This window comes from Cebidichthys violaceus, unplaced genomic scaffold, assembly GCF_023349555.1.
Source record: "Cebidichthys violaceus isolate CVI_PGR_0920_01 unplaced genomic scaffold, fCebVio1.0.p SCAF_34, whole genome shotgun sequence".
NCBI classification, from domain to species: domain Eukaryota; kingdom Metazoa; phylum Chordata; class Actinopteri; order Perciformes; family Stichaeidae; genus Cebidichthys; species Cebidichthys violaceus.
The window spans coordinates 2,216,343-2,241,875 of record NW_027176528.1 but is presented as its reverse complement, the minus strand read 5'-3'; the positions used below and the strand labels follow the sequence as shown (position 1 = coordinate 2,241,875).

At 43.4% G+C, this 25,533-nt stretch overlaps 1 protein-coding gene across 2 annotated transcripts; it reads left to right on the top strand.

Moving 5' to 3' along the window:
- Positions 1-3,551: 3,551 nt before the first annotated feature.
- On the top strand, positions 3,552-24,623 carry LOC137883621 (rho-related GTP-binding protein RhoE-like). 2 transcript variants are annotated; one of them, XR_011104588.1, is made up of 9 exons: positions 3,552-3,899; positions 3,978-4,065; positions 17,441-17,550; positions 18,155-18,280; positions 19,886-21,232; positions 22,656-22,692; positions 23,036-23,068; positions 23,336-23,367; positions 24,391-24,623. XR_011104588.1 is itself a non-coding variant. In XM_068725169.1 (5 exons), the coding sequence occupies exons 1-5, from the start codon at positions 3,795-3,797 to the stop codon at positions 20,129-20,131; spliced, it is 675 nt and encodes a 224-aa protein (XP_068581270.1). In that variant the 5' UTR covers positions 3,552-3,794; the 3' UTR covers positions 20,132-21,455. The 2 variants fall into 2 exon arrangements, 1 of the variants encoding a protein (XP_068581270.1); XM_068725169.1 differs by lacking the exons at positions 22,656-22,692; positions 23,036-23,068; positions 23,336-23,367; positions 24,391-24,623 and having other exon boundaries at positions 19,886-21,455.
- Positions 24,624-25,533: the final 910 nt, after the last annotated feature.

The following is a 25,533-nucleotide window of genomic DNA, read 5'->3' as shown; positions in this document are numbered from 1 at the left end:
TTCCATTTCTGCCAATTGATCCCCCAAAATGTTACATCCCAGCCTCCTGATTAGGTTCTGATTTCATTGTTTCCACTTTTCAGTCATTATTTCCTGTTTTATTTTGGTATACTCACCTTTCCTCTTGTTTAATAAATCTTAACTTGTGTGTTTCCCGTCTGTGTGATTGTCTGCCAGTCAATAAGTTACACCTGTCCCTCATCACCCTTCCTCTCCTGTGTAGTGCCAGCAGTCTGCAGTCCGTTTCTGTATTTTTAGGCTTAGTCTGTTTGCTTGCTTAGCATATACAGAACCATCCCTTCAGTCAAGTTTTTGGATTCACTGTCTGTGTCCCAGACTCTGCTAATAAGTTGTATATCCTGCTATATTTCCTTTGTTTGTCTGTTGGCTCCAGTTTGATACCTCAATGCTACACACTGTTCATTTAAGCCAGGATAGACCTGGTTTCTCAAAGTAGTTACTGTGTTACAATACATTTCCGATTAATTGAGATATTTAAAATCCATTCCTGAGGCATTACAAGTTCTGCTTTGTGGTCCTTCCCTTTTATTAAACGTATATTCATTTTGAATGTATGTGGGTAATTTGAATCACTAGGCAGAGTTTGGACACTAATATACAGCCTGCTCTGATATCAAAGGGTCACTCCCCCAATTTGACATTCCTTAGAAAAATGTGTTATTGTCTCTACACAGCAGCATTTTCTCTGCCAACGTTCAAGTTATATAATAGACATGGCCATAGGTCTTTTACAGTGAACTATATAAATAAGCTTCTAATATGTTTCTGAAACATGTCAGTTAACCTGTCTCATGTCTTTAGACACAGAATGAGTGAGGGTCACACACCCTTCCCCATTTCATTACAATACAAAGACCTTGGTAAATACTTTTGTCCTGTGGGAGCATCTGGTTACATGTTTGGCCAAGCTCTCTCCCCACAACGATGTCAAGGGAAACCACAGAATTCTAACGGACCAAAGCAATAGTTTGACAGTCCACCACACCCACAAATAAATGAAAATAACCTGCCACATACAGTACATGTTTCTTATTTTTGTAACTTTTCTTTTTAAATGTTTTAATTCTTTATTTTATTGCAAAACAAAAGACAAACAGAACAGAATTAAATCTTCTGATTGAAGGACGACCTGCTCTACCCCTGAGCCACAGTTGCCCCAATATGGGTTGAATGCAGGTAAACAGTCCGTGCGGAGTGCAAAAGAGACGGAACAAATTGGCCGAAATGCAATCTAGGAACCCACCAGCTATGGTCTGACTATGATTAAGTTTATTGGGGTTTAAAAATATGAGCGGATCTCTTATCTAGAAATCTGACCCAGTTTATTAGTGTTCCATTAGAACAGTTACCCGCCCAAAACCCCACAAAGTCTGTCCCACGGACACTTAAATGAATTTAATCAAAACAGCGCCACAGGTCCATATTCTGGATTCCTATCTGAATTCTCAAAGTTTTTATCAAGTTTAGTCCTTAAAACAGATAAAGTAATTATTGTAGGTGACTTTAATATTCATGTGGATGTTGATAATGATAGCCGTACTACTGCTAATAGGTGTAAAAGCTTGGACTGATTCAGACCACGTCTTATGCAAAGGAAGGTGGTGTGAATGTGTTTTAGGCTACGTTTTCTCTTCAGAAAGCACAACATGTAAGTTCTGTTCCCATGCTAGTCTGATGTTGTCCCTTGAGGGTGGGCTGATGTTGTGTACTGTCCTTATAGAATTTAGAGACCTTCCCTTTTGCATGGGGGTCCACTTCCCCATTTTAATACATTCTCAAATAGCTGGTAAGGGAATGATCTGTAAATATCTAAAAAAAATAGTTATTTTTGTAATGTTTGAAATTAAATACATGCTAAATCAACAAAAAATTACTAAAATACCAGACTGTTTCCATGTCATGTCTGTAAATCCCAATCCAAATTGAAATGTGATGCCTATAGCTGTCAAAAACAATTAAATAAGACGGTGTGTTTTATTCTGTAGCCCAACTCACTGTGGCTGTTGCTACTCTGTATGTAAGATAGGAACAGTCCCTGTGATTCAGATCACCCATTTCCATGATTAAAGGATCCTACTCACTGGAGCCTTAGTAATGTGACCTCTTTGGATGTGGAGTGATAAATGCGCTGTGACACCATTAGCGGTGTGGTGCCCTCACTCACAAATGTCACTTTCCATCCAGTTTCCTCTTTTCCATCCTCTCTTCCGACTGAGCTGTTCAGCTGATGGCTGCATTGCATGCCGTAGTAATGAGACGGAGGGTGGGGAACACCCGCAGGCATGAGGAGAACCTCATCCACACGGGCCAGAGAGTGCAAACCACTGAGCCACATGTTGCCTCTATTACCATGTTCAAGTACTACGGTCATTTAAGAAAAACACAAACTGCTTTAGTCGAATTGTATCTCTTTCCTTCTGTATTATCAATTCATAATGTCTCTAATAGTATGTCTGTAATTCATATTAAGAAAAGCTTATGTTATTTAACTCATATTCATGTATTTATTCATATATCCACTTGTTATGGGGGAGGAGGGTCTGGTTCTGCTTGGGCCCCCAAAAAGACCCTTCCCAGCCAAGTGTGATAATTCAAAGGTTCAGCTAATTCTCCAATAGCGTCCGGCTGCAGAGCTCGGTTTTTATTTCGTCGGTTTTTATTTCGTCAGCTCGTTCACTTTGCTCAACAAGTCCAGATGTGGGCTCTCCCAATGCATTCAAAGTAGTAGTACACTTCCTTATTTTACATTAATATAAAGAACTGCTCCCATTACGATGGCCTGGAAGCTTCTTGTTGACAGCACACAGTCTACATAGTTCCATATTTATGACATTTTATATGAAACATTAAATGCGTTCAATACACATATTCGTGTAGACCACATTTCACCAAGCACTGTAATACGACTTTGGAGAAATACGTTCAAAGTAACCAATATCGTCTCTCTTTCAACCTATAACTGAACAAACCATCAACATTTTCAAACATATTGGTGTTTGGGGACACGGTGATGTTGTAACTTCATTACAGCCGGATGAAAAGACGGCGAGAATAGGTCTTGGACGTTCAGACCAGTTTTCAACCAGAAAATCAACAATCAAATCAAAGTTTGGTGCTCACTGGGTGTGAAAACTAATGTGTCATCAGAACCTATAGCTCACAGCGGCGTAGAGTTGCACACCTCCACATTATACATGTGAAAGAAAGGCACAACGTAAGGCTAGTTTTATACTCTTTATAATACTGACATCTCTACATATTTGTGCAAATACTTCCTAAGATACTGTATATTTGTAATGCCTGATGTGTCATGTAATTTGCCTTTGGGTGGATCTTTTTTTTCAAAAAATTACGATTCTAAAAAAACACATTTAAGCTATGATCAGTATTGGCAACGTCCAAACGGTAACAAAAAGTATTGATAGCGTCTAGAGGAGGAGGAAGAGGAGGAGGAGGCGGCCCGGAGCTCTGTAGCGAGACCGGATTCCCACGGTTGAGCCCCGCCCTCCTCTGTTGGAGATACGAGACCATGCTGAAAACCGTGAATTAATTATATGTACAGAAGTATACTGAGTGTATGCCGGCTCGTGCGTTCACAGAGGACATTTTATTTCAGAAAGTCTGTCAGTGGCCCGTTTAGACGCCTCCTCCACAGCGCAGGCGTTCTAAAGACGTTGTCTCGCGCTCACGCTGGACGGCCAGGACGGTTGATCCGTGATTTTTCTCTCCGTTGAACCCTTGGAATTAGTGGAGGTAACGCCACGGCCGTCACGATGGATTCAGATGCGAACGTCAAATGCAAAATAGTGGTCGTAGGAGACGGTCAGTGTGGGAAAACCGCGCTGTTGAATGTGTTCGCCAAAGACCGCTTCCCAGAGGTAAGATAGGTCATCATGGGTCACGTTAATGACATGATTCAGTCGGGTCTTATTTTGACTGTAGTGTGTCCTCTGCAGTGCTACGTGCCCACAGTGTTTGAGAACTACACCGCCAGCTTGGACCTAGACATGCAGAAAGTAGAGCTCCGGCTGTGGGACACTTCAGGTGAGAACCTTTTGATTACCAATGTTGAATGCACTTATTGTACGTCGCTTTGGATAAAAGCGTCTGCTAAATGACTGTAATGTAATGTAACCCTCCACACACTGCTCCTGTATGGGAAAGTCCCCAGGAAAATGCACTATTATTCAACTATAGCTTGTTTGCAATCACGTGATTATTATGAAGCGCGAATTTCAGATGGAGGGCAGGAAGTGAAGAACCTACATAAGGCACAAATTGGATATTAAACAAAGTGACTCTTAAAAGGGTTTGTTGAACCTGCACGCAGCAGTTATCATCAGAAAAGTGAGTGCTGTGGAGTCATTAGTGGTAAGTTCATACTGTCACGAATGGCAAATGCAGAGAAACAGGGATTGGGCGCAAATACAGACGGACAAAAAAGATTTATTGTCAAAAGCTTACAATGATGTCCAACAGGCAGGAAACAAGGAACTGCAGAGCAATGATGATGATGATCTGACCAAGTTCAAAGGGAGGTGAACTGTTATATGTGGAGTGTAGCTGATGAGTGAAGGAGGTGCAGGTGAGGAAGGCCAGGCAGAGCTGATGAGGGAGATGGCAACAGGTGTGCAGGGGGAGGGATCTCTGAGGAGAGGTGTTTTAACCCGCCCCTCATTGGATATCAGTTATTTGATTGGACGCTGCAGCCGATCGGACTGATCGGATTCTTTTCAATATCACTGAAGCTTCATACCAGAGTGAATACAGCTCACAGATTAACCTCATGTGCATCACTCAAAAGTTTTACATTTGATTAGTTTTTTGATTCACCATCTGGTTTAAATATATGTTCATTGTAGGTCTGAGCAACAAAAGGACCACAAACTACTTTCTTCATTTGTTTCCACAATTAACTTTTATTATGGATTTGAAGTCAGAGAGATCAGAAGAGACAAAACCCTTTTTACATCATGTATCATCATTTCATTCTCACCGGCTCATAATTCCTGAGCATTGGTTTTGATGAGTAATGTCATTTAAATTTTTCCTGAAACATTTAGCCAAATAAATAATGTCCAGTGTTCAATAGAAACCATAATCTTATTATTATTATTATTTTGTGGCTTATTTAATAATGGCTTCACGATTCGAATTTCAATAAATACATAGGCAAATAATAAATGAATAATATAAACACATTCTGCCTGTAGAAATGGTTCCTGCACCTCTAAACAGAACTCAGTATAAAGACTCAATGCAGGTTGTTAAACAGGTAACAGGCTACAGGGAGAAAACACTGCTGCTCCGACTGTGATGGTCACTGTGTCTTTATTAATATGAGTATAGTTCACATATGTGCAGATACAAACTCCATCAAAAGTCTCTCCAGCTGTTAAAGCCGACTGACAGCTGATTCGCCATCATCAGAAGCTTCAGAAGCTTCATTTCTCTTAAAACATGTTTCCTTGTTTCCTCTCTCCTCGCATGAGGGAAATGTAGATACACTGGACCATCCTTTATTAAAGGAAAGGAGATAATTCCGCCCCACAATTCTTTGCGGCAGCAACATTAAAGTGTCGCACCATTCACCATTCCATTAAAAGAAAAGATGTGCTCCGTGGCTCAGTGATAGAGCGGGTCGTCCCTCAATCAGAAGGTTGGTGGTTGGATCCCCGGCTCCTCTAGTACGTGCCGATGTGTCCTTGGGCAAGACACTTAACCCCAAATTGCTGAAGGTTGTATAGTTAGATAGTCCTGATGGGCAGATGACACCTTGCATGGTAGCCCTGCCATCAGTGTATGAATGGGTGAGCGATGACATTGAATGTGCGGTCTACTGGGAGCATGTTGGTTGTTAAGTGTGACAGCAGCACGAAGAAGGAGCTTTTTAGTCTCTCTCCTTCACACACCTCGGGTGAAGCAGCCTGTCACTGACGGAGCTGTTGAAACAGCCTGCATGTTACTTTGGTAAGAATGCACAGGGCGAGTGTAAAATGTGAATTTTGTAGTCCATCAGTGGTACGATGTAGTTTCGCTATGGCAAACCCACGTCAGTAACGTCCGCCGTCACATCATAATGACGTAACTCACTGACAGAGGATTCTCTGAGCACCCTAAATCCTTTTAAATTCTCCTTACTGTGTTTCCTTCACCTCACAAAGTTTTCTATCAAGGTGAAGGAGGAATGGTTAAGAAAAGACACAAGGTCGTCATTGTTTGACGTGTGACTGTAGCCCAGGACTAGTAAGAGAGTCCGAGGGTCCAGAGGATTGTTGAAGGATGACATGACCTGGGGGAAGTGAGCTGGAGAAACGGACAGAAAGCCACGCCAGCCTAAACAACAACGAGACTAGAAGGTCCTCACAGGATATCAGAGAAGAGTGATCAAAAATGATTAGGCAACTCAAATCATTTTCTACAAGCTTACATTACGTAATTACAAGCATGTTAAAAATAATAATAATATAAATGAACATAATAAGTGCAGCTTAGGTTATTTGGAGACTCTAAATTGGTGTGGAGCTATTGTCAGCGTGACTCAGACTTCCATTTATTTATTTAAAAGGACAACACACAGTAATCTACAGTTCCGTAAATGTGCCAGTGTTAGCCAGCTTGCTAATACTGGAGTCCTTTTTGAAGAGCGCTTTTGAAACCATCCAGGGATGCCTAAAATGTACAGACAGAAGACAACAAAATGCCATTAAAACAGCAACATATTGAGTATTCTCAAGACGGCAGCAAAACACAGCCAAAAGTTACAAGTTAGTAAAATGGTGCTATCACTTGGCAAACACATGAGCCATGCAGCACAGAGTTGTAAGACCCAACTATAGAAGATCATAGACAATTATACGAGTGAATGTTATATTGTATTGTTTCATTCGGACTAAGGATGTCATAGTTGCCAAGAACGTGGCAGTGATGGCAGCTGTTGGGTTTTCTGTCCAACACTTTGAGAGCCTGCTTGTAGTACAGTGCCAATGGATGAGCCTCAGTATCCTGATTTCTATCCCCTCTGAGCAGTGTCTTAGCCAGACTGTGAGGAGGGCTGGGCACTCAGCCTCCGGCCTTCAAACTAAAACACATGTCATCTCTGTGCCTGACTCGGGGCTGGGTGGGCTGCCTGTTGTGAAGCTGTAATTCATCCAACACCAGACCGTGACGCTGTCTGACTGGAATGTAGGCGAAGCCCCGGCTCCTGAGCTTTGAATATAAACTAAGAGTCAGATTTCACTGGAGCCACATGTGAAATGCTCCCACCAGCCCCACTCCACCAACATACACACTCACACCTATCAAATGGCAGAGAGTCATTGTTCCCTTGAAAAGGAAGAATTGCTCTACAAAAATATATGTGATCAATGAAATATGTGAATGTCATATCACACAATCTTTTTTTGGGATTCCACACTCCAGAGGTCCAGCAGCCCACAGCCTGGAGGGGATTACCTCCTGTAGACTGTCACCTCGTCCCCCAGCTCTTTTTTTTTTTATCAGAAATTGATTCGTTATTTACATTTAAAAGTTTGGTTTACCCCAGTTACAAAAAGAATAGTATCCCGATTATGTGTTTGAGCATGTAAACACCATATCCTGTTTTCAGAAACCTGGTCATGTTAGCTGGAGCACTCGAAAGACACCAGGATACGGTTGCATGAGGACATCTTAACATGTCTGTTGAGCACCGCTGAATATCAGTAACCGGTTACTATTTTCATGTATGCGGGGATATGAATAATCTGATTTCTCTGTGCTCATGTAAACATCATAACTGGGATAAGCCTCATAAACAGGTTAATTATGTCCATGGTAACACGCTCATGCATGTCAACTAGGGATGGGTATCATTTGGGTTTTTTCCGATACCGGTGCTAAAACGATACTTTTAAAACGATACCGGTGCCTAAACGGTGCCTGAACCGATACTTTAAAAAAACAAACACACAAAACGACGATTGATGGCATTAAAGAAAGGCTTTTTTTTATTGCCAAGGCAATTTGTTTTCTTCAAATTGAACAATATAATAACTGTTTGAAGTATACTATAAATATAAATAAATACAAAACACTTGGCTTCAAACTACAGCTTCAAACTTTTTAACTTCAAACTATGAACAATATATTAACTGTTAACAACAGTTTACAGTATACTTAAATAAATATAAATAAACGTCAGCAATTCTTTTGCAGAAATATAAGCATATTTGCCTTGGCACCGAAAGGCACCGAAAGGAAGCACCGAAATCTGCGTTGCGTTTCGGTCCGGTAGGCACCGGTTGTATAGGCACCGGTTTTCGGTACCCAACCCTAATGTCAACACATCCATCACACCATGCATGCAGATGAAGACCATGTAATTCAATTGAGAGCCTTAGAAAGAGCTAGTAGTTGGACCCTGGTTTTGTTAGTGAATGCTGGTGGTCATGGTTTAAAGAAACCAGTGGTGACTGTTGGTAGCAGACAGGATGTGATCAGTGGTCTGACTGTTGTTATCCACATGACCCCAGAGGTCACTTGGGATATGATAGTGCACACCTGAGACAAAAGTCACAGTGGAAACTTTACCTCAGACCTCAGACTCACTGTTTCTACATCATCACCTTAATGGCTGCCTTGTAGGAGCATTTCCCATTTGGATATAATCAAGAAAAGGAGCGTTGATTTGGTTACAGAAGTCTGAAGTCTTCAGAAAGTCTTGAGTAGGAAAATGAATCTGAAATTATAAATGAAAGAGACACAAAAATGGTTTGGACAAGTTTCCAGAGGAAATCACGCCCTCTTATAAAGGTGCAAAAAGTTCCCGTTTTGTTCCGTTAGTCCTCTTTTCTTTCACATTCTGCATTTTCATCTGCTCACTCCCACAAACGTTCCCATGGAAAACTCTGAAGGATGGCAGACATTTTCAAGGCACTGTGGTGAAGGCTATGAAAACAAGGGCCTCCAAGCTGTTTGTTTAACATAAGAAACCTAAATGGTTCATCACTTGCTCATGTGGATCAGTTCAATGGAATGAAATGAAATGTGGAGATTTCATTCTGTTGAAGAAAAGGAGCCTCAGGAGTACTGATTTGACTCTGGACAATTCTCACTTGATTTAATTTGTGTTGAATTAGATTGCAGTCTCTAGGCTGACATTTAACTACTATGTACACATATAAATATTAGTGCGATTAATCTCATTGTTATGCGCAAAGTTCAATAATTAATTCAAAAGTAGTGTATTGCACTCTTATTTTAAAAGTACTGCCTATATGAACAAAAGTGCAATAACATTTGGTTTGCAAACACTTTAAACAAATCAGGTTATTTTTAACAGCAGTTTTTCCTACACGGTAGCAGTTAAAATAGTTATGATTCTGATAATAGATATTCATGTGCGTTATGTGTGTAATAGATGCAATTTGAAATATACACCTTGAAAACTGCAAACCTATCTACGTAATTTTTGTTAAATTCTCAGTAGGATAACTAAATGATATGCTTATTATACATATTCCAAACAAAGAAACTCATTTAAATGAATCATTTCTTTTTTGCTTTTTTGGTATTTTGGTCAGACACATATGCAACGCTGAGTACTGTGTACTATGTGTGATATTTGTTCTAAATGTACGTTGGTACATAGAGGGTGATAAGAAGCTGTACTTGGAGGGACTTAGGACCCAGGGGAATGTAGGTGAAGCATGGGAACCTGGAGGGAGTCTGTACCGTGGCAGTAACGTGCATGTGAAGTTATGCTAATAAAGAGAGCAGTTTGTTCTCACGTGCTTATATGTTTATTTAAAAACACAACAATATGTATTTTGATATTGTCACGTTTGATCCTGTAACGAGACGTGTCACCGGGGGGGGGGGGGGGGGGTCAGGAAAAGACGCCACACAAAACAGCTGTTCACCACTCGCTGCCTGGTTCTTGTGTTAAAAATGTCCGCTTAATCATAATAAAAAAACTGCGTTAATGCGCGATAAAATAATTGTCAGTGTTAATTAATTAATGCGTTAACGCGATAATAACGCGTTAACTTGCCCAGCCCTACTACTTTATGTACATGAGATGGGTGATATCTATATCTCTCACCTATCACATTTGTGTGTCACAACGCCCCAACATTGTGGCACAGAGCTGGAGGTAACGCTGACTTTTATAGACTCAGTGACGCCAGAGAGCCCCCTGTGGAGCCTGTGACCCTCGTCCAATGAGACCCCAGTGTTGAGTTTGGACCAAAAATCACACGTAGGTGAGATTTAACGTCTGGTGGGGCTTTGTGTGATTTTAACCCAAATCAGGCCGTTGAACCATGTAGGCCCAACTCCATTTGTTCCAATCACATAGTGAAGTCCCAACAACATAGTTAAGCTTTATTTATTAGAATTATAAGCTAGTAAAGCTTTAAAGTCTCTCAAAGAGATGAGTGTTACTGTGTAGTCTGGTCAATAGTACTGGAAACCAAAATGTCTCAGTTCACAGTCACTATGAGGAACTCCTAAATCTGCTGTAATAGTTAGAAGCTCTAAACTCAACTAAGAATGTTAAATATCTTGGCAGCTTAGATAGCAAGGCCTTATAAATGAAGACGTTTTAGTTCAAGTGAAAGTGCTGAAAACAAGTAACTGTAGCTACTGTAAGCAGCTGAACCCATGAGTCATGCTACATGAGCATATGACAGCTTTTGTCACAACTTCAGCCAGGCTTTAGTTTTTCATTTGTCTGTCTCCTGTTTTGCCACACTAACTCTCATGTCATTTCAGAATCTGCCACTCCCCCCCGCTCTGCACTAATTGCTGATTTCATTTCACCTGGCCTGCCCCACCTCCATACTCACCTGCTCCTCATCAGCAATCAGCCCCTCAGTGTATATGTACCGGCCCATTTCCCTCAGTTCTCTGCCAGATTGTCTAGTGTGTTTCCCTTGCTATCCAGCAACCTGTCATTCCGATTCTGATCCTGATTATCCGTGTATTGACCTGCCTTTTTGGACTTTGGACCTTCTCTTTTGCCTGCTCCCACTGGATTTGTTTGCCACGCGGGTTACTACCTGGTTTGACATCTGCTGGTTATTAAACCCGGTTTCTACACCTGAACTGTTTTCTGTGTCGTGCTATTGGGTTCTTGTCTGTCGTTTTGTGATACCTGACAGTACAATCTGGCCAAAAGTGAACCCAGCCGACATGGAGAAAATAAGGCAGGAAATGGCAGCACAAGCTGCTGCCCTACACCATCATGAGAAGCAATTCACCGCTATGGCGACGGCTCTCCAGGAGACTTCTGCACGCCACAACCAACATTTGGAGGCTCTGAGCAATCAGCTTCAGCAGCTCATACAGCCCAGACAAACGCCAGCGGTTTCACCACCCACCAGTCCTTCTGTTCCCACTGTTCTGGGTCCAGAACCCCGCTTAAGTGCTCTGGAGCGCTTTTCTGGAGCTCCAGGTACCTGCCGCTCTTTTCTGACTTTGTGCAAATTGACTTTTGAACTTCAGCCTCTCACATATCCCACTGAGAGGTCAAGAGTGGCTTTCATGATCACCCAGCTTACTGGGCGGGCTCGGGACTGGGGCACCGCTGAGTGGGAGAAGCAGTCGGCTTTCTGTTCTTCTGTGACTGCCTTCTCTGAGGGTCTTCGGAAGGTGTTCGATCACGCTACCCCTGGTCGAGAGGCTGCTCGTGGACTGTTAAACCTGGTTCAGGGGAACCGGAGAGTGACTGATTATTCCATTGAGTTCCGGACACTTGCTGCGGAGAGTGACTGGAACGCTTCCTCCCTGACTGACGCTTTCTACAACGGCCTTTCTGATGGCATCAAGGATGAGCTGGCGGCTCGGGATCCTCCGACTGATTTGGACACGCTCGTCGCCACGGCCATCCGCATTGACGGGCGTCTCCAAGAAAGGAGACGAGAGAGAGCGCTGATCAGTACTCCCCGGAGCCTTCCACGTCCTCCATCGTCGCCTCCCACTTCAATGTTTTCTCCTCCCACCGGTGCCTCTGGAGACCCGGTTGAACCCATGCAACTTGGCCGGACCAGGCTGTCAGCGGCTGAACGACAGCGGCGCCAAAGGGAGAACTGCTGCATGTACTGTGGGCAGGGAGGTCATTATGTGTCTTCCTGTCCAGTAAAAGACAGGGCTCACCAGGAATCCAGAGGGCGCTGGTGAGCCATATCATGAACTCTGAAATGCCCTCTCGTCCACTACTTCACGCCCAGCTCAACTGTAATGGACAATCACACGCTGTCTCTGTCCTCATTGACTCCGGGGCCGATGCCAACCTTCTGGATCGTGGTCTTGCCATGCAACTGGGTATTAACCAGGAACCCTTGGTCGAGCCTATCAAGGCGACTGCTCTGGATGGGCGCCTCCTCTGCACAGTAACCCACCGCACTGTTCCTCTTCATCTGGGCATATCTGGTAACCACACTGAATCACTTACCTTTCACCTGATAAATACTCCTCAGCACCCAATCATCCTGGGGTTTCCTTGGTTAATAAAACATAATCCACATATTGACTGGGGGACTGGTTCCATTCTACAATGGAGTGAACATTGTCATGCGGTCTGTCTGAAATCTGCTTTGCTACCTGCCTTCAACACCTCTTCCTCTAATGAGCTCCCAGATCTCTCAGGTGTCCCATCCGAGTACTATGACTTAAGGGAGGTGTTCAACAAAGTACGGGCCACATCGCTTCCCCCACACCGCCCGTACGATTGTGCCATTGACCTCCTCCCTGGCTCATCACCGCCAAGGGGGAGACTCTTTTCTCTGTCAGCCCCTGAAACCAAGGCCATGGACGACTACATTAACAACTCACTGGCAGCAGGCATCATCCGTCCCTCTTCATCCCCTGCTGGAGCCGGATTTTTCTTTGTGGATAAGAAGGACAAATCCCTCCGACCCTGCATCGATTACCGTGGTCTGAATGATGTCACCATTAAAAACCGGTACCCCCTCCCACTCATCTCTTCTGCATTTGAACTGTTACAAGGGTCTTCTGTGTTTACCAAGCTTGATCTCAGGAATGCCTATCACCTTGTTCGCATCCGGGAGGGGGATGAGTGGAAGACGGCGTTCAACACCCCTAGAGGCCACTATGAGTACCTGGTTATGCCTTTCGGACTCACTAATGCTCCTGCAATATTCCAAGCCTTAGTGAACGATGTGCTCCGGGATTTTCTCAATGTGTTTGTGTTTGTATATCTTGACGATATCCTCATCTTTTCAAAGACTGAACGGGAACATGTGCAGCATGTCCGCAGTGTTCTCCAGAGACTCCTAGAGAACCAGCTGTTTGTGAAAGTGGAGAAGTCTGAGTTCCATGCCACTGAGGTGTCGTTCCTGGGATACATCATTTCAGTTGGACGTATTCATATGGATCCCACCAAGGTTAAAGCGGTGGCGGATTGGCCGGTTCCCACCACTCGGAAGAAGCTTCAACAGTTCCTTGGGTTTGCCAATTTCTATCGTAGGTTTATCCGCAACTATAGTTCTGTGGCAGCTCCCCTGACAGCCCTCACCTCCCAGAAGATAGCCTTCCAATGGTCCCCTGCTGCAGAAAGGAGGTTCAAGGAGTTAAAATCACGGTTCTCTTCTGCTCCCATTCTCATCTTTCCAGATCCTGAACACCAGTTTGTTGTGGAAGTGGATGCGTCAGACTCCGGGGTGGGGGCAGTCCTGTCTCAGCGGTCAGCTGAGGACCAAAAGTTACACCCATGTGCTTTTTTCTCCCGCAAGTTGTCCCCAGCAGAAAGGAATTACGACGTCGGAAACCGGGAGTTACTGGCTGTCAAACTGGCTCTCGAGGAGTGGAGGCACTGGTTGGAGGGGGCAAAGCATCCGTTTGTGGTGTGGACAGACCACAAAAACCTGGAGTACATCCGGTCAGCCAAACGGTTGAACTCCCGTCAGGCCAGATGGGCATTATTCTTTAATCGTTTTGACTTTACCGCCCAGGTACAAGGAACGTCAAACCAGATGCCCTGTCCCGTCAGTTCCAGTCAGACAACTGTCCCACACAGCCTGAGAGTATCCTCCCCACTAAGGTGGTCATCGGCGCAGTTACCTGGGACATTGTGGACAAGGTAAAACAGTCCCAGGCCGACCACCCAGCTCCCAGTGCCTGCCCTGATGATCGTCTGTATGTGCCTGTGAGTCTCCGCTCTCAGGTCCTCCAGTGGGGACATTCTTCTCGCCTTGCCTGTCACCCAGGGGTTAGGCGCACCCTAGCTCTGCTAAAACAACGTTTCTGGTGGGCTTCCATTGAAGAGGACACCAAGGAGTTTATCGCCGCTTGCCAGATTTGTGCTCAGCACAAGACTGCTCGCCATGCCCCTTCTGGTCTTCTTCAGCCACTGCCTATTCCTCATCGTCCATGGTCCCATGTCTCACTTGACTTTGTCACCGGACTGCCTCCCTCAGAGGGTAACACCACCATTCTGACTATCGTGGACAGATTTTCTAAGTCTGCTCAGTTTGTTCCGTTGCCAAAATTACCATCTGCCAAAGAAACGGCTGAACTTATGTTACATCATGTTTTCCATCTGCACGGCCTCCCCTGTGATATTGTCTCAGACCGGGGGCCACAGTTCACTTCTCGTTTCTGGACAGAGTTTTGCCAGCTGTTGGGGGCCACGGTCAGCCTATCCTCTGGGTTCCATCCTCAATCCAACGGACAGACGGAACGGATGAACCAGGAAATGGAGACTGCCTTGCGTTGCATTGCATCCCAGACACCGACCTCCTGGTCCAAACAGCTTCTGTGGGTGGAGTATGCTCACAATACGCTTCCAAGCTCAGCAACAGGGCTTTCTCCTTTCCAGTGCTCTCGGGGATATCAACCTCCACTGTTCCCGGAGCAGGAGCGAGAGGCCAGGGTCCCATCTGTCCAGGCGTTCATCCAGCGCTGTCGGCGCACCTGGTGGCGGGCCCGTTCTGCTCTCCTGCGTTCGTCCAACCGGTACCAGAGAAATGCCAACCGCCGTCGGATCCCTGCACCCTGCTACACTCCTGGTCAGAAGGTTTGGCTGTCCACACATGACCTCCCACTCCGGGTAGAGTCTAGGAAGTTGGCCCCAAGGTTTGTGGGCCCGTTCTCCATCACTAAGGTCATCAACCCTGCTGCAGTCCGTCTCCGCCTTCCTCGCTCCATGAGAATTCATCCCACCTTTCATGTCTCCAAGATCAAACCCGTAAAGGAGAGCCAGCTCCAGCCCTCCTCCAGACCCCCGCCACCCCCCCGGCTCATTGACGGGGGTCCTGCTTACTCTGTCCATCGTCTCATCAAGTCACGACCGCGGGGAAGGGGTTTTCAATACCTGGTCGATTGGGAGGGTTATGGCCCTGAGGAGCGCTCATGGGTTCCAGCTCGTAACATCTTGGACCCTGACCTCATCTCAGCTTTCCATAGGGACCATCCTGACCAGCCCGGTGGGACGTCAGGAGCCGTCCCTAGAAGGGGAGGTTCTGTCACAACTTCAGCCAGGCTTTAGTTTTTCATTTGTCTGTCTCCTGTTTTGCCACACTAACTCTCATGTCATTTCAGAATCTGCCACTCCCCCCCGCTCTGCACTAATTGCTGATTTCATTTCACCTGGCCTGCCCCACCTCCATACTCACCTGCTCCTCATCAGCAATCAGCCCCTCAGTGTATATGTACCGGCCCATTTCCCTCAGTTCTCTGCCAGATTGTCTAGTGTGTTTCCCTTGCTATCCAGCAACCTGTCATTCCGATTCTGATCCTGATTATCCGTGTATTGACCTGCCTTTTTGGACTTTGGACCTTCTCTTTTGCCTGCTCCCACTGGATTTGTTTGCCACGCGGGTTACTACCTGGTTTGACATCTGCTGGTTATTAAACCCGGTTTCTACACCTGAACTGTTTTCTGTGTCGTGCTATTGGGTTCTTGTCTGTCGTTTTGTGATACCTGACAGCTTTAGTACCCTGAAGCATTTGCTCTATCAGTGGAAGTATTCAGGCCATAGGGTAAAATCACATATTAAATTATACACTGCGTCTTTCAAACTCTTGCTTAAGGGAGGATTTAGTGTTTATGATTCTCTGGTGGAATGCACCCGCCGTAACACTAGTCTTGTTTTGGAAGAACGAAAGGATGGTCACCTCTGAGGAGCAGATAACTATCTTGACATCTACTCAATGTATTGGCACAAAATGGGATGGATGGAAGGACGGATGGATGGAAAGATCTCCTGTGCCGCTCGGTGGACCACCTTTGGGGTCTTCGACTGAAGATGCTTCTCTTTCAACCAGCATCGTGGAGGAGGCGGGAGAAGATACTAGCTTGTCGTCCAGGTGCACTCAGGGCAAGAGTGAATGACTTCAACATCCCCAGGATGGATACAGGGGTCAGAAGGGCTTAGTCTGCGGAAGTCCACAATTAGCTACTTCATCTTGCACATGTGCAGCTGCAGGTGGTTCAATCTACACCACCCAACAAAGTCATCCACCAGGCCTCTATACTCCTCCTTCTGTTGACCACTGATACACCCCACAATGGCAGAGTCATCAGAGAACTTTTGCCGGTATTTCGATCCCCGGCTCCTCTAGTCCATGTCGATGTGTCCTTGGGCAAGACACCTAACCCCGCATTGCTCCTGAAGGTGGTGTCATCAGCGTATGAATGTGTGTGAATAATGACATGTAGTGTTAAAGAGCTTTGAGTGGTCAGAAGACTAGAAAAGAACTATACAAGTACAGTCCATTTACCGTTTATGGGGGAGAGGACAGTTGCTCATCACAGTTCCTCAGTCTTACAAACTATGGCCTGCTGGTCAGGTACTCCATCATTATGACATAAGTGGAGTGTTTACCTAGGAGCTACTCTCCCAACAGCTGAGGCTGGTGAACCAGGGATGTGTAGTGTACGCTTCTTTGTCATAAGCATACAGTAGATCCAGTGTTTCATTATCTTTTATTGTCGGTGGAGCACTCCATAGACTGTGTGGAATTTGTCAGGGTGTTGACTAGGGTAAATTGTTTATACATTTTTGATGTCAGTACAATACCAGTACCCTTCAAGTGATACCAATACCAACCAGTACTTAATTCGATACCCACCATATGAATGGAAGCTGTGTGTGTCGCCGCCACACTGCACAGCGCTCATATAGTGGATTCCGCTGATAACTTCGTTGGTGCGGAGGAGTAACGGCCAACCTACGGTTACCCACAATGTTACAGTTATTAACCGTTAGCTCTGTCAGCACTATTGCCACTGTTAGCTGCTAGCCGCTGGCCTCAACTTGTATAGAGCCGTCCTGGCTGTATAGGTTGGATCCGCTGCAGTAGTGGGCTAATCACACAACGCATTAAGGCCCTTCTAAGTTTGCCAAAGAATATGCCCATGACAGAAAAGTATAACCTGATTGACCTGTACTTTTTTTTTTTTTTTTAATTGAAGGTTCTCCCTACTATGACAACGTGCGGCCTCTTTCCTACCCTGAGGCTGACGCAGTCCTCATCTGCTTTGACATCAGCAGACCAGAGACATTAGACAGTGTTCTTAAGAAGGTGAGTCTTAGGAAAGTCCATCCCTGTTGTATTTGGGGATGCCTCTTTCTCTGGTGTGCTGTTATCTTTTGAGGTTCCGCAGGGGTCCATCCTGGGTCTATTTTTACTTTTATCTTTATATGCTCCCCAATGTTCTCCATAGTAGGCTACTAAATTATAAATGTAGTTAGCAAGGTAGATCTGGGGACAAGGAGACACTTTCTTATTACAACCATTTAATTCTCTGCAAGTATAGTTTAGTATATTGTGTTGGCATGCACAGGATGGACAATTCTAACTGACACTGTTTCCATTTGATCACTATAAACCCATTTTACATGGTATTGTATTCACAGACTATTTATACCAAAGTTAGATCTTACATGGAGGAAGGAGACATTTCTTATAAGCACATTGGCAAAATAAAATATAAAGGTCTTACAACCACTGACGTTCTGGTTTACACACGAGCCAATGTTTTAAACTGCCCCTTGACATGTACAGTGTAGGTCAGGGGGTGATTATATAACATCTGATGATTGGTAAAATTACATTAAAAAAAAGAACATGCACAAAATCACGGATCATTGTTAACGGTCTCCTGTTCTTTGCCCCGTCCATACAGTGGACAGGAGAGATTGAGGAGTTCTGTCCCAACACCAAGATGCTGCTGGTGGGGTGTAAGTCAGACCTCCGAACAGATCTCTTTACCGGATCCCACAACAGACAGACTCCAGTATCATATGATCAGGTGGGTGAATGCCTCTAAAGCTGTCTGCCTTATTTTTTGGGACAATATCAGTTCTGTTTTTGAATCTTTTGAATTTGAACACGTCTTCATGGATGTGTGTTTCACTTGGCTTTTGATGTTTGACTCATGCTGAACCCTTTCATATGAAGTGTCATCAGTGTAGTTAATTCGCTGTGAAACAAAGTACATCAAACAATTGCCAATTAAAACTGTTTCACCTCTTTCTGACCATATTGTCACTTTGATTGGTTGACATTCTCTTTGAACTGAGCAGCTGTTCAGTACCCTCACATACAGAGCTAAAGCTACTGATATGACAGGTATGTTATTATATCGGCTGTATCTCAGAGGTTAGAGTGGGGTATCCTTTCATCAAAAAGTTGGCTGTTTGATACCATGTATCTTCTGTCTATATGTCCAAGAGCTTTTCAACAGCCCACTGCTCCTGATGCCAAGGATGGTTCAAATGCAGAGCTCACATTCCATGTATGTACCTGTAGGTGTACAGGGCTGCCAACCTACCCCAGGGATCGGGGTTATCACTCCTCAACCTCTAAACTTTTGTTTTTGCTTCTCCATCATTTCTGTAGTGATCATTTCAATCAGGAGAAACAAGTCAGATGAATACAAGATAATTGCTTATTATTAACAGATGATATGTGATGATAAAGTCTTGACAGGGGGTTTATGTGGTTTATATGGTTATTATGGGGTTTAGGCCAGGTGCCAAGTCCTGCTGGAAAATGAAGTCAGCATCTCCATAAAGCTAGTCAGCAGAGGGAAGCATGAAGTGCTCTAAAATGTCCTGGTAGACGGCTGCGCTGACTTTGGACTTGATAAAACACAGTGGACCAACACCAGCAGATGACATGGCTCCCCAAATCATCACTGACTGTGGAAACTTCACACTGGACCTCAAGCGACTTGGATTGTGTGCCTCTCCACTCTTCCTCCAGACTCTGGCATCTTGAGTTCCAAATGAAATGTAACATTTACTTTCATCTGAAAAGAGGACTTTGGACCACTGAGCAACAGTCCAGTCCTTTTTCTCCTTAGCCCAGGTAAGACACTTCTGACGTTGTCTCTGGTTCAGGAGTGGCTTATTGTAGCCCATGTCCTGGATACGTCTGTGTGTGGTGGCTCTTGAAGCACTGACTCCAGCCGCGGTCCACTCCTTGTGAATCTCCCCCAAATTCTTGTGTGGGCTTTGCTTCACAATCCTCACAAGGCTGCGGTTATCTCTGTTGCTTGTGCACCTTTTTCTACCACACTTCTTCCTTCCACTCAACTTTCCATTAATATGCTTGGATACAGCACTCTGTGAACAGCCAGCTTCTTTAGCAATGACCTTTTGTGGCTTACCCTCCAGTGTCAATGATTGTGTAGCCGACTGAACCACACTGAGACCATTTAAAGGCTCAGGAAACCTTTGCAGGTGTTTTGAGATCATTCTCTGATTAGAGTGTGACACCATGAGTCTACAATATTGAACTTATTCACACTCGGCAAAATTAAAAGAAATAAACGCTTGAAATATATGAATGACTGAGATTGCATCAACTCTAATACATAATGTTTTTTTCCTGTTGATGCTGTCTTTTCCAGGGCTCCAACACAGCCAAGCAGCTGAGCGCCCCCTACCTGGAGTGTTCCTCCCTGCAGTCTGAGAACAGCATCAGAGACATCTTTCACGTGGCCACGTTGGCCTGTGTCAACAAGGACAACAAGACTGTGAAGAGGAGGAAGTCCTCCAGAACCACTAAGAGGATGTCTCACCATGACGGAGACATGCCCACTGTGGTTACGACACACTATCAGCAGAGCAAAGCTAAGAGCTGTGCTGTCATGTAAACATAAATACACACCGGTGAAGACTGAAAACCAAGGACAAGATGTACTGCTAAGCAGACTTAATGAAGACTCTCCATTGACAGATAGGAATCTGAAATGTGTGCATGAAAGCCAAATGATTGGCTTGGAACCAAACACAAGCACTGACCTCTAATTCACCATCACCTGCAACTACACACAGCGGAATGTGTCGGTCAAGTGTTGTTGCACCAGAACAGCTGCAGTGTCCGTGTGTGAAAGGAGGATGAACACCATGAACCTACAAAACATAGTCCCTCATTTAACGCTAACGCATGGCTCTGAGCGGTGAACTGTGAAGGCCATAACATACCATTCACTTCATTTCCATCAATCAGCCCTCGAACCCAGAGGACAAAGACTTCTGGTCGACTGGGTCCGCTCAGCATTTTTACACATCACACAGTGCATTTAGTGCATTAGTCTTTATGCTGCTTCAACTATTTACTTTGTATTGACGCCTAATTGTTGGAATGCTGATTCAGCATTCCAACAATAAAGATTTGAAGAACAATACTTGGAATGCTGAATCAGCATTCCAACAATTAGGCGTCAATGCAAAGTTAATGCATTGACGCAAATGCAAAGCTAATTAATAATGAAACAGAGGAATCTCAATATTTACAGATATAATAGTTTATATTGTATTATGAAGTTAAAACATTTGATTATAAAATGTATTAAGAAATGCATTTAAATATAACTGAACACAGAACTAATGTAGAAACACATGAAGTCATTATAAAAAATACAACAGCGTATAAAATGCATCAAAAAACATTTGAATAATTTACATTAATAAAATACATACGGAACAAATTGTTTGAAAGAATAACGATTAGAAGAACAATATTTCAGAAAAATAAACAGAATTGTCCTCATTGTAGTATTTCAATGGCATCGACAGAGTCGCCCACCACTGTGACTCTCACTGCCATAGGTGGAGTCTCCATGGCAGCTTCGATCGGCCCTCACTTTTCCTCGCTGATGTACAGTGTGGAGTTGTCGAGCATCTGGAGGAGTGCTGGAGTTCCCTCCACGTCCATGACCCCCATGGCCCCGACCGCCCTAACGTCTGTGGAGGTTAGCGCCTGACGAAGGACAGGAACCATATTGTCAAAAGAAGGATTCGATATAACTGCATACGTATTTGCCCACGATACAATCTCTGGTGCAGCCACTTGCTTTGTAAAGTATTTGTATTGATTGTTAAATTGATCAATTATCATAATTGTCGACATCCTCATTATTTCCCTGTATATTTTCACAGAGCACTTATAAAATCCGCATTCACTGCTTTCCAAAAACGAAAAAAATAAATAAGAAAATGCGTAAAAACATGCGTTATGAGCGTCCGTGATTACGGAATTTTCGGAATGATTTACACATGATGTTCATCAATTTAAAAGATTAATTTGCAATTCAAGAACATAGCATTTTGTTGTCAAACTGTTGAAGTGTATCACTGTGAAAAAAGACTACTTGCATGAACAACAGGTCTTGCCTGTTCTCTGCTTCCCGGCTGATGAATGTAGCTAAGTTACCTAGCTAGCTAGCAAAATTACCTAGCTAGCTAGCTAGCAAGCCAAGGTAACGACCGTGCGCCTGACGTGCATGATGCTAGACCAGTGATGTAGTTCACCGATCAGTTTCACACAAAACTAAATGATACTATGACAAATGTATGACGATCTGCGACTTTCTTAACTTGCTAAATTAAATATTAAATTGACCAACGTGTAAGTGATGGCACACATTCAAACGGGATCAAATAAACATGTATCTCTCCCAGTTAGCTGCTATACAAAGTAGTTATAAAGTAAAGTCCCACAGGACACCGGCAAGGGCGTGGCTTCATCTCTCTATTAACTGACAAGAAACCACTAAGCTAATTAACGGATTCTTTCTAATATCTAACAAGTCATTTTCTATTTCTAATATCTAACAAGTCATTTTCACCAACTTAACAAACTATCCTGACAATAATATGAAGCAGTAATGTTTGCTGTGGTAACGTTACAGTCAGAGTGTTATATACCTGTTCATGTTAGTTTAATCTGCAGCTAAAGCTCTTCATTACATTACATTACGGTCATTTAGCAGACGCTTTTATCCAAAGCGACTTACAATAATCATTCTGGCCACTTTATGTCTCAATGTGTAAATCTGTAACCAAAAGTGACCAATACACACATGCCAAGCACACTTGATCATACACAAGCTTTGTGATCTTGAATTAGACCTTAGTGTACAAATATCCTTTGTTCACATGATGCTGATAGTATCATTCTGTAGTAATCACTAATATAACGCAGGCCCTATAGGAACATGACTTTATATATTCAGTATACAGAGACATTAGATAATCCATTATTCGTCCACAGTGAGCCCTCACATAGAGCTGACATGGAACTGTCTTTTGTTATGGGTGTTCTGTAGTTCTGCTAGTTTTAACTCTTTATTGGTCATACACATGGAAGACCATAATATTGTTTCCTTCTCTTAGGCAAAGAGAAAATGAATCTACATCTGCACTTTGGCTGGTAAGTACAGACATACTGTAGCTCAAATTGACAATAGAACATGTAACTTGATGTTTAACTGCTAAGTATCTTAGACCTTTTCATTGTGTTTAGATTCACACCAGATTTATTTATTTTGTGTGATTTATTTATCTCTAAAGCAACTTAAAAAGATGTATTGAAGACTAACATAAGTTCCTGGGAAATTCTAGATCTTGAATGAGACTGATAATTAACAAGGAAATAAAATGAGCTGTAAGGTTGGTTTTCTGAAATTAAACCAACATTTTTTCTCTGCCTCCTTCACCCTTCCTCACCCTCCCTCTCCTCCTTCTATCCCCTTCCTTTCTGTCTCTGATTGCAGACCATCACTGTGGCTCCTTGCCCTCTCTGAAGTGTAAGTTCACACACATGAATTATGATTTTACTATTACTAAAGTAATATTACATTGGTTTACAGTTAAGAATGACTTCCCATCCAAATGTAGTCTCGACAGGAATTACATCCATTCATTACGTACTCAATACTAAATGACCCACCCTGAATAACAGTTTGATCTAGAATGAAATGAGATGTGACACACTGGTTTTCAGAGGGGAAAGTAAAGATCATTTCTTTCTCTCTCCACTTCTTCTGGCCTCCTCTTCCTGTCTCTAACTGCAGATCAGAGTTGGTGTCTCCGTGGTGACTTGACAGTAAGTTCACGCATGAATCAACACTTTTACTGAAAACACTTAATACTGCAGGTTTTTAAACACACTGTAGTGAAGTTGTAGTTAGTGAAAATGTGAGACTTCTAAACCAGCCATACTTCATATCATTTCATGATATTTCACATAAATCTGTGCAGTATTACCTGTTATACCAGGGGTCGGGAACCTTTTTGACTGGGAGAGCCATAAAGGCCAAATATTTCGAAATATATTTCATTGAGAGCCATATAGTATTTTTAACGTATAATAAATTAAATATGTATTCCCGTCACCTTGCCTGGTCCACACACGTAGTTGCTGCTGACTCGTCTGCACTCTCCGCTGTAGCTCCTTGCATGACCTTTTCCTGCTGTCCCTCGCTGGATATTTCGATGCAAATGAAGCATAGTGCCTATCGAAGTGCCGCTTTATATTTGACCGTTTCATCGATGCAATTTTATCATTGCATATTAGACATACCGCAGATCCTGCACTGTCCACAAATGCAAATTCCTCTGTCCACGCAGCCTGGAATGCACGGTAATCATCGTCTTTTTTTCTTTTCGCCATCTTTTCCGTTACAAGGGTTGAAGCGGATAAACTAGTTGGCCATCTGATAAAATAGATTTCTTCACCTTTACAATGACCCGGACATGCTCGCGAGCCATTGGTTCCCTACCTGACCCACGGGTGACCCGTGACCCGTGAAATTTATCTTCAAAACTAATTTCTGTTTACTTTAAAATGACACAGTATTATTAAGAAATATCACAAGTATTTTAAAATCAGTTCCAAACTGATTTTTTTTTTTCTACTCAAAATTGTCTGGGAGCCATATGCCGTCACCGGAAGAGCCATATATGGCTCGCGAGCCATAGGTTCCCGACCGCTGTGTTATACTGTCATGATGTTTTTACATTATGTTCATGTGAGCAGACACTTCACTGATCTTTTATCTTAGGATAGAAGTTACTTAGTTTGTTATTCAGACTGCTGTCTAATGTGTGTCTTTATTTTGTCTTACAGGTGTCCAGCTGTCTCCCCTCTCCTCTATCACATTGGCTCTCTGTCTTTCCTATAACTTGTATACACTCTGTCTAAACATTGGTTCCTCTAGCTTTCCTGTCAAATGTACCGCTCTGTCTTTGATTTTGGTGTTAACTTTGGTGAAACGAACTTTGGTTGACCGACTGTTGGTCTCAGGTGTATGGTTGCCTGGTCTGTCTTTCTGAATGGTCTCTCCCCTCTCATGCTCTCTCTCTCTCTCTCTCTCTCTCTCTCTCTCTCTCTCTCTCTCTCTCTCTCTCTCTCTATTTCAATTTCAATTTTCAATTTCAATAGCTTTATTGGCATGAAAGTTTAGAAACAGTATTGCCAAAGCATCAACAAAATTAAACATACAATAATATTAATACACAATAACATAATATACAATATCATTAATATAACATCTAGATTGATTATTAATTACATACATACAGTGTGTGTGTGTGTGTGTGTGTGTGTGTGTGTGTGTGTGTGTGTGTCACTCATTGTCCCTCATGTTGTGGCATGTTAAGACATATTGGGCAGCTAGATATTTCCTATCTCCTTCTCCTAGGAGTATTTTTAATTTTGAGTTGTTATTACATGTTTTAAAATCTGAAATTACAGAGTTGAATTTGTTAAAGTAAATGTTCCTAATTTGATTGAACGCGTCACATTTTAGGAGGAAGTGCATCTCTGTCTCAGTCTCACCTGTCCCACAGTGACCACATGTTCTGTTCTCTTTTGGTGTCCATGTCTTCTTGTGTCTTCCTCTTTCTATTTCCAGTGTGTGGTCACTGAGCCTGTACCTGGTGAGGATCTGTCTCTGCTGTCTCTCTCTGACAGTAGAGAGATATTCTGCCAATTCATAATTTCTTTCTAGGGCCAGATAACATTCTAATCTACTTTGGCTTTTGGTTTCTTCCTTCCAGTGCTCCAGATAGGTTTCTTTACATCGTGTTATAATGCGTTTCACTCTGATTGGTGTTTGGAGAGCGGTGTTGTTGTGAGACTGGTCCCAGTGTGTCTGAGAGGAGGCAGTTAGTCTCAGCACCAGCTGACATAGGGGACTCTTCTCTGGGCTCAGCTCTTGGGTCTGGAGGGCTTTGGAGTGGAGGGTGTGTAGGGGGCTGGATTTAAGGT